General features: G+C 45.2%; 2 protein-coding genes across 2 annotated transcripts; both read right to left on the bottom strand.

Moving 5' to 3' along the window:
• On the bottom strand, window positions 1-2,906 carry mylz3 (myosin, light polypeptide 3, skeletal muscle). Its single transcript, XM_077545599.1, has 6 exons — window positions 2,819-2,906; window positions 2,533-2,560; window positions 943-1,086; window positions 702-872; window positions 543-620; window positions 1-460 (listed from the first exon to the last, which is right to left on the bottom strand). The coding sequence occupies exons 1-6, from the start codon at window positions 2,819-2,821 to the stop codon at window positions 432-434; spliced, it is 453 nt and encodes a 150-aa protein (XP_077401725.1). The 5' UTR covers window positions 2,822-2,906; the 3' UTR covers window positions 1-431.
• Window positions 2,907-4,901: 1,995 nt separating this feature from the next.
• On the bottom strand, window positions 4,902-9,172 carry lancl1 (LanC antibiotic synthetase component C-like 1 (bacterial)). The gene is made up of 9 exons (XM_077572537.1): window positions 8,761-9,172; window positions 8,553-8,670; window positions 7,976-8,186; window positions 7,499-7,646; window positions 7,278-7,424; window positions 7,024-7,206; window positions 6,135-6,311; window positions 5,979-6,051; window positions 4,902-5,211 (listed from the first exon to the last, which is right to left on the bottom strand). The coding sequence occupies exons 1-9, from the start codon at window positions 8,845-8,847 to the stop codon at window positions 5,135-5,137; spliced, it is 1,221 nt and encodes a 406-aa protein (XP_077428663.1). The 5' UTR covers window positions 8,848-9,172; the 3' UTR covers window positions 4,902-5,134.
• Window positions 9,173-9,491: the final 319 nt, after the last annotated feature.

Genomic DNA, 9,491 nt, shown 5'->3' on the forward strand with positions numbered 1-9,491 from the left:
TACTTTGGAAACGTTTATTCTGCAGTGAACAGAGTGAAAATAAATAACGGTTTTGAGGGAGGTGGGAGACTTTGGCGGTCAGTCCACTGCCGTTCTCCAGGACCTTTGGCGCTGCTGGGCCAGTGATGGCTTGACTGAATGAGGTGGCGGTGGGAAGGGAGGGATCGGCCCTCACTTGATGAGCGGTCACCCCTGATCCCCCGTTTCCTCACCTCATGCGGCGAGTGGAGACACGCCCCCGGTGGGAGGTGAGCGATGTGGTCTACAATGGAAAGGGGATGTCCCGAGAGAGGAGGGTTGAAACGGAAAGGAAAACAAAATAAACAAGTTGGGTTCGCTTCAACATCCCTTAAACAAAGTCCTTGTCTTTTCTTGTTGGTCTTCCTAACAGTGTCCGATGTCCTGAACACGCTCCTGCTTGCGCTTGCTGCTTACACGGACATGATGTGCTTGACGAACGCTGCAAAAACAACACGGAGGCCAGCTTGAGTCCGAGAAAAAGAAGGAGCAGGTAATACGGCGCATTGTCCCGGGGGACGTACCCTCATAGTGCACACTGCCGTTCTCATCCTCCTGGCCGGCCATGAGGGCATCGATCTCGGTCTCGTTCATCTTCTCTCCTGTTGGCCGACGCCGTCCACGTCACAAACGCTGCCGCCGGCTATTTCGGTGTTTTTGTGTTGCTCGGAGGTGGAACTCACCCAGGGTGGACAGCACGATGCGCAGCTCAGCACCCATGACGGTGCCGTTGCCCTCCTTGTCGAAGACGCGCAGACCCTCAACGTAGTCGTCGTAGGTACCCTTGGGCATAGCGTCCACCTGCTTCAGCATGGGCAGGAAGGCGTCGAAGTTGATCCTCTTGTTGGCCATCTCTGCGGGCAAAGCCAAGGCCAAGGGACATTGAGTACGCGCAGCCGTTTGTCTGAGCGGCGGGGGTCTTACCTTCTGCGCTGGGGTTGCCCAGGATGTGGACCACGTCCTTGTTGGTGGGGTTCTGGCCCAGAGCGCGCATAATGTCGGCCACCTGGTTGTAGGCCACCTGGCTGTCACCAATTCTGTCGAAGAGACCGAAGGCCTCCTTGAAGTCTGAGCAGGAGAGAACGTGGCAATTTTGGGGTTTACACTCGCCAATGAGTGGTCATTTTGTTAATGACATTTCTTTCGCCTCAACACACATTTTTCACCAGACTAAAACCCCCATTAATAAACAATAATTGGGACTAAATTCGTATGCATTTTCCTCGACTAATAAAGACAAGACCAACATTTGGCTAACTTAATGAAGACTGGACTAAAAATCTATGGACATTTTCGTTCACCAACAAAGGCGAGATGAAAATGAAGATTTGGTCAAATCCTGTCTCTGCTAATCTGTCACTAACACACAGTGACCCCCCCCGACCCCTTTCAAATCTGCAGGTAGCGAGTGCAACGTCGTAACATTCATACAACAGCTATAGGCTTACGTTCAAACAATGTTCATCTCAACGCTAACTAATGCTAGCTAACTCACTAGCTTGTAGCATGGACTTGTTGATATACTGGATTTGTGTGTGAAGTTGTTTTAAATCAGAAAGATCAAAGGAAATTTAAAGTGAAGCCGTTTTAGATGAGACGGAAATGTTCAATATTATCTGCTAACATAAAATATACAAGGGTAAAATGATTGTTTTGACTAAAACGAGACTAAAATGTCGACAGTTTCTGTTGATTACAATTAGTCCAATAAAATTGTTTTCTTGGACTAAAATGCTCGACTTATAGTCGACTCAAAATAAAAATGGGATGAGGTTAAGTAACTACGATAACAACTAACAAGTGTGATTGAAATTGATCAAAAATTTTAAAATGACTGATAAAATAAACGCTAGCTCCAATAAAAGTTAAAAAAAAAAAAATGTTGTACCCTTGGCATCAAAGTTAGCCACCATGTGGCACTATGTGGCGCCACGCTGGCTCACAAGCTAAGAGGAAGCGGAGGTGGTCTATTTTTGTCCGTCGAGATGGATGACCCTTTTATGTTATTTTGCAACTAGCGGGGGTCGCAACAGCTGTAGCGCACCCCCACCCCCCTTGGGTGGGTGCAAACCGATACCCCTCCCCTCCACAGTTGCCATATAGAGGCATGGCGACACCTGTGGTAAACTTAAAATGCTGACCAGGGAGTTCAGGGTGCTGGTACCCAATCGAAGGCCGCAAAAGGCAGCCATCTTGTTTCCACTACATGATTATCGCGTTATGAAGCGAAACATAAGGCGAGGTTTCAATGGCGGCGAGGATCACAATTTGGATTCCTGGCTGTAAGGTGACCTTGCTCATCAAGTCAGGATGCTAACCCTTGACCCCGGCCGGGTGTTAACAGTGCGGCTCACGGGGAAAGGCCGGGTCCGCTCAGAATAGACATAACTAACATTCCCATGGCAACTGGGGCAGATTAGTTCATTTGGACCATGCCGTCCATCCGCAAACTCATCAACAATGAAGGACAAGATCTAATTATTGAACGGAGAGTGAAGAATCTTTCTCACTTACCCTCAATTTGATCGGCTGTGAACTCGGTCTGTGACGGAAATTCACAAACAAAAAAGACACAGACGTGTATCAAAAGAATGTAACCATGAGAACCCAAACAGCAGATGCTCACGTGATCACCAATCACTAGAAACGATTACAAATTGCATTAACTCATATTCGTCGCATCTTAATTTACAATGTTGACATGATAATTAAGCATTCTGCTTTCTTGTACAGAATATGCCATGACTGCATTATATCGCGGCCACACCCAAAAACATTCGGCACACAAGTGAGTACACACCATGTTGGAGAGTTGGAGACGCAGGAGAGGAGAGGAAAAAAAAGAGGCCAAAGTCCCGAGACAGAGTGGTCCTGAGCCTTGGCCGGAGCGCCCTCTTATTTATTCCGGGCCCGTGATGTCACACATGCTAATGAGGCGACTCGGATGACACACTGGGACATCTTTAACTTTCTTAGGGCAAACAGAGAAGCGAGCGGCGCGGCCAGGCCGTGCTAGCGGCAGCCTTTAGGAGGGGGCAGGGCTATTTTTAGGATCAAGACATTGAGCCTTAATATTTCAAAGCATTTTCAACCACACTTTAAAAGTCCACCAAAAATCTTTCATGGCTTTTGCCTTATCTAAAAGACGCAAACAGATTTTCATGGTGGAAATGGATTAAAGCTCAGTGTGTGCAACCTAGTGACCCTCTTCACAAGGCCTCCAAAGCCAGAGAGATCATTTACACCTTTTATTAACTTGAGGGAGATGGATCTTCTTCTTATGGACAATTAGCAGTCGGATCCTACGCAGGAAACGCCACCATTTTGTTTTGAGAGACATGTTCATGAAGAGAAAATGGAGCGACAATAAGCGAGTTGAAGGGCTTGCAGCCGTTTCCGTCACCACCGCCAAGCGCTCTCCATGGTGCTGAGTCGCAGCCCGTGACAGTTGCAAGCGTCCGTCCGCTACCGCGGGTGATGTCTGCAATGGTTTGTAATTGCACAAACCCGATGGGAAAATCGCATTTCAAAAAAGCCCTGAAAGCTGCTATACAGTTGAGCCAGAGAACAAATGACACGGACAGAGTGATGTATAGTCGTAAGACTGGTAACGTGGACGATACCTCGACATCGGACGCCTAACATACATGCGTAACCAAAGATAAGTGTGTTTGTAGGAAACGGCCAACCCAGTTAGGACACGCCCCCATGCACAGATGATCTCTATTTTTAACCATTCCTGCCTGAGGTGTTTGGTTTCTTAGATTGGGGTGGGGGCAAACTCTCTTCTTGCTTCTCCGGCACGGCCCCCCTCCCTCATGTGTCACGGAGAAGGCCCAAGGATTAAAAAAAGAGCGGTGGCATTGTGTCGCGGTGCGGCCAAAGTGTCAGCCTTATTTGGAAACGAGAGCTGTATGTTGCGCTGGACAAACGACACATACAAGACAAGATCTGAGCCACTCGCCGAGAAGTGTCGCGGATGAAGTGCTTTCATTCTCTGACACAAAGTCAGGATTATCGAACATTTAACCATCCCATTTGAGTCAAGGGTGATCAACAATACATTTAATGATCAAATTAACATGACTTGAATACGGAAGTGTAATGCACTCACTTAGGGGGGGGGGGGGGGTTGAAATCCTGTTTTCGTTTACTCATTTGTTGGGGAGAGCTTCTTTTTTTTTCTGTATTTATTTTTTAATTTTCTGTTTTTTGGAATATTTTTTCTGTTTTACTGAATGTTTTTTTCTGTCATAAAAAAATTCTGTCACAGAAAAAAAACATTTCGAAAAATTTGATTTTTTTTTTTTTTTAAATAGGGAACATTTACTCTAAAAAACAGAAGCTGGTACTCTGTTTTTTAAAAATAAATATTATTTTTGAATTTTAAAAAACGAACTCCAAGTGACTTGGCAGACACTTTCCCGCATACCTGAAACCATATCACTTACTGGCTCAGTATACCAACATGACAATCGATCGGCTTGATTTTAGTAAGCTAACAGTTAAGTTTCTACGGGAGCGAATTGCATGCGGGAAAGTGTCCGTCATTGGCGAGTCTGCAACAAGTCAGTCACTTGAAGTTAAGAGGTAAAATAAATAAGTAAATAAATAAATAAACTAAAAATATTCTTTTTCCTTTTTTCCTCCTGTTTTTCTGAATAATCCCCCCCCCCCCCTTTTTTCGGAATTTTTTTTGATGACTGAAAAAAATATTCAGAAAAAATGACCCCCCACACCCCCGAAAACTTAGTTTAGAAAAACAGGAGTTCCCCCACCCCCCAAGTGAATGCGATATGCTTCCGTACTTGAATTCTGCAAATGAATTCTTCCAATGCTGCCACCCGGTGGTGGGTTGTACCACTCCACAAGAACAACAAGAGTTGCTGTGAGAAATCACTTATTTATTACTCACGACAGTGCAAAGCATCCATTTATGACAGCATGAATAGCAAACGGATAACATCAAAATAAATAATGAAGAACAATCTATGTTTTTTAAAGCTATTATGAGGTGGAAGGAAAGTTAGCTGGAAAATGCAGAAATGACACATTGGATCTGGTTGTGTCACAGCAGGACATCTACCTGTTGGCTTGCGGTCGGGGAAAAAGAAAATCACACCTCGAAGGCTGGGAAGCGTGCTTGCGTTGGCTGCAGGAGGTCGGCCAAAAAGTAGATGGTACCCGCCATGCCTAGAGGAAGAGACGCAAGCAGGTAAAGGAAAGTCAGACTCTTTTACTTGACCGCAGTGGCGCCTCGAGGAACCTGTTCCATTCATTCTGCGACCACGCTCTTTAATCACGACTCCTATTTCAAATCACCTTTCCCCAATAAAATGAATGCAAGTGTCATTAACATATTCCAGCCCCCTACTTTACACCTATTTATTCAATTATACAGTCATGACATGATTAAATCAATTATACATTAGTGACACCTTTTGGTGTGATTAACTAGGATATGTAGTCAGAAATGAAGTTCACTTGGTTAGGGTTACGCACGCACGCACGCACGCACGCACGCACACACACACACGCACACACACACACGCACACACAAAAAAGAGAGCGATGACGATGACGTCAAATCGGTAAGATTGCCGAATGAACTTGAGCTCTCTCGAAGAAAAGAAGAGAAAAAAAGAAATGAATTTCATTCCTAAAAATGACTTCAAGTGACCTTAGTCAGCTGCTCCAAAATTGTTTTTGGCAGAGGATAAAGATGATATAAAGATAAAGAATATATGCTTGTTACTGTATATTGTTAGTCTACGTGTGTAGTTCCATTGATTGTATTCTAACATCCATTGCTTAAAAACCTAAAGACAAAGTTATGTTGCTTAATAATAACACGGAGAAGCTTTAAACAGCCCGAAGCCTCTTTTTTTTCTCCTCCCTCCACTTGTTGTTGCGGAATGAGGCGCCACCGTTTCCATAGAACATTATTTTAGCATTCGTACCTTCAAAAAGTGAGAAGGGTCTATCTGGTGTTCTGCAGCCATGCGAGCCGTAGTTCATGCACCAGTCTGCAAACTGGACAGGAAAAGAGAAGATCCCAGTGTAGCATAAATGCGGCGTGGAAGCAGCTCCGTCGTCCATCATTTGCGTATACGAACCATGCAGGCTCTGTAAAGGTGCTTGGGGTCTTGCGTTTGACGGTACAGCGCCAGGAAGGAGTAAGCGTTGCCCGCCGCGCCGTGACACAGGCCGTAGCCTTTCTTCAGCAATCCCCAGCGCCACACGACCTCGCCACATTGCAGAGCATCCTCCAAATATTGACAATCACCAAACACCTACAATGTCCAAAATGAACTCATTAAGCTTGACCACAAGATGGCGATAGAGCATGGAAGATATTACATTTTCATATATTTGATATTTTGCTGAAGAAAATTCATACCGTGTAATATTTATGCACCATATATATATATTTATTTATTTTTTAATTCCGACACTTTTATGTTCTCCAACTCCTTCCACATTCCTCAAATGAAACCATTCCCACTTCCCAAATGATTTTATTTATACTTATATTTGTCAGAAAAAGAAGAAAATAATTTCCAGTGAGATGAATGGAATACGTTTTCCAAATTTAACTCATCCTTCCATATTTCACAACGCTTTCAACCAATTCCAACGTTGAACTCTTTAACTCCTTCAGGACATCTACCGAGCTATTTATAGCGTTCTCAAAATTCCCACACTCACAATATTCCAAAATAAGGGATATTTAAATATTTCCCTTCTTCTTGCACATTTCTCAAACAATTGACATACCATTCCAACATGAAACGCTTCAGTTGAGGTATTGAATTATGAATCAAATTGCCACAAAGAATTCAACTTGTCCTTCCTCATTTCTTGATCCATTCAAACCATTCCAACTTCAAGCGCGACATTGCACATCTCAACTCTGCAATTCCTTCCACAGCCCTCCGGCATTCACCCGTGATCGCGAGCCAAGCGGCATTGTGTACTTGATGATATAGCCAACTCAGCGTTCACCTTGTGTGCCTGCAGGAGCATGTAGATGACGCCCGGGGATCCGTGGCACCAGTGCACCAGCAGGTCACGATCATCTCCCACGCAAGGAGGGTAGTTCCCAGAGGAGAACTTGAGGTGACGGACGTAGTCAACGCTGGGTTTGACCACCCGGCGAACGTTCTCCTCGGCCGCGACAAACCCAGACTGCCCGGGTCAGAGAAGGCACGGCTCAAACGGGATGTGCTATGCCGACAGCAGACCGAAGGTGCCTTTACCTGCATGAGGAAGTAATAGATGCCAGCCAGTCCGTGGGCAGCGCCGACGTATTGTTCACCGTACCACTCATACAAGAGGGGGCTTTGATTCTGGATGTGAAACTTCCGACTGAGGTCTTGGCCTGATGCCAAGATGGCCTCGCTGATCTGCGGGACAATATGAAACATGGCTGCTGAACAGTCGGCCGTGGAAAAATGTGCCAACAAAGCGGATTTGTCACCTGCTGGATGTGCTGCAATGGAATTTGATCTGCACCCAGCTGCTGTTTGATGAAGACGAGAGAATAGAGGTAACCCACCCGACCGTAGAGGAGCTCGTCAGGCATTCCGCCGGAACCCTTCACCACAGTCTGCTGATACTGCAGCAGTCTAAAATAGACCGAGAGGAGAGTGGCAATGTTCGAGACAATTTGGAAATTCATAATAGTTCCGATTACGATTTCAAACTCAAAGTGTAACTGAGCCCTACAGCAAAGGGAATCTGGCATGAATTCAAACGGTGGAATGGAAAATGTGACATTTTGAACAGGTTGAGAAACAAAGGAGGAGGTGAATAGGAAAAATATTCATTTGAGAATCTCATTGTTTGGGAATGGCAAATTGGAATCGCTCCAGAAATATTTTCAAATCAATCTTCTTAATTTTGGTCACCATCATCATCATGCTATGTTTTCATCTCTTCAAACAGCGAGACTGACCTTCTGATGCATTCGTCGGCCTCTCCTGGCATTTGCAGCTGGTGGTACACGACAGCGGCCACAGCCAGGGGCCCTGCGTCGCCACAAAGGAAAGTGACGTCACGGCAGCGGCTCAGGCACTTCAGACTGCGGCCGACGTGTTCCAGAGCCTTCTGGAGGAACGCCGGTTGCTTAAAAATACGGTGGAGGTGCAGATAGAGCAATGCAATGCCTGGACAAAGGAACGACCACCAAATAGACAGAGCCTTAGTGAATGTACATTTTGCATGTCAGTTACAAGTGGCTACTGCGCCTTGCATCTTCTCCGTACAACTATTTGCGACATCTACTCCTCACTGGTTGCACTGGATTACTTTAGATTAGATAGAGGAAGCCAGTACGGGAGGACATTTTAACTCTACACAACAAAGCCAGAGCTTGGATTCAAACCTTGAATCTCAGAACTGAGAGATGGGTGTGCTAACCACTCAAAAAGTGCATCATACATCCGTTTATTGATAGAATTACTATTATTACTGTACTATGCTTACTTATGGTCCTGATCAACCCCCATTCCCACGTTCAGACGTCACTGTACCTGCCCAGCCTGTGTAAGTGGTGCAATCTTTTGGGTCGGCAGACTTGAGCCCCTTCTCCATGACAGCCGAGAGCTCGTCGATCTTGCTGCTCAGCCGCTTCGCAAACGCAGACGTCAGCTAAAAAAAACGGGACACCGCAGCTGATTCGTGTCAATTCAAACACAGACGCGAACGCAGTCATCGTTCTACTGTGAATGGGTGGAAGACCTTGCCGTGGGAGTCAAACAGCGACTGCGTGAGCTCAGGGTTCGCGTCATAGTCAGGATAGGGATTCTTCAAAGCTCTCGTGTCCATTTCTCTTTCGATACGCTTAAAAAAAAACCCGCATAAGCTTTAAATGTGAAGGAACAACTGTGAAAAATGGAACGCGGAGGACTGAGGCTAAATATAACGATTGGAAACACACCCTCATAAGCTAATGTAGATTAAGGCTAATAAACGAAATACGTTGACATGCACAGCAAATTAGTTTTCAGAAGGAATTTGGGAAATTCTATATTCTCGATTATAATCGATATACGCACTAACTTGCAGTATAAAATCAACTTGATTTGACGGCGCATGCACTAATGTTTATTTATGTTTGTGTCCAATCTTCCTCGTCTTCAGAACACGGAGCGGATTGGATCATAGTGGAGCTATGCTGCCCCCACGTGGTCGGGGAGAAGCACTACACGTAACCGATATCTCCACGGGAGTTCGTGCTGTTCCAATCAAATATTCCAATACCATACAAACACGGGGGGAAATATGATGAAACGTAAATTGTGTATGGTTGTAGAGTTGAGCAATATTTGCAAATACATCATGTTAATTCATTTATGTGTCGACTGCTGCACTCACCTTGCAACACTAGTGTTTGTTTTGCCTGCGGCTTGGCCCATGAAGAGCACAGCACAGCAAGACTATTTGAGTGGTTGAGTCAAAGGGTACGCTAA

Source organism: Vanacampus margaritifer, chromosome 1 (genome assembly GCF_051991255.1).
Source record: "Vanacampus margaritifer isolate UIUO_Vmar chromosome 1, RoL_Vmar_1.0, whole genome shotgun sequence".
NCBI lineage: Eukaryota > Metazoa > Chordata > Actinopteri > Syngnathiformes > Syngnathidae > Vanacampus > Vanacampus margaritifer.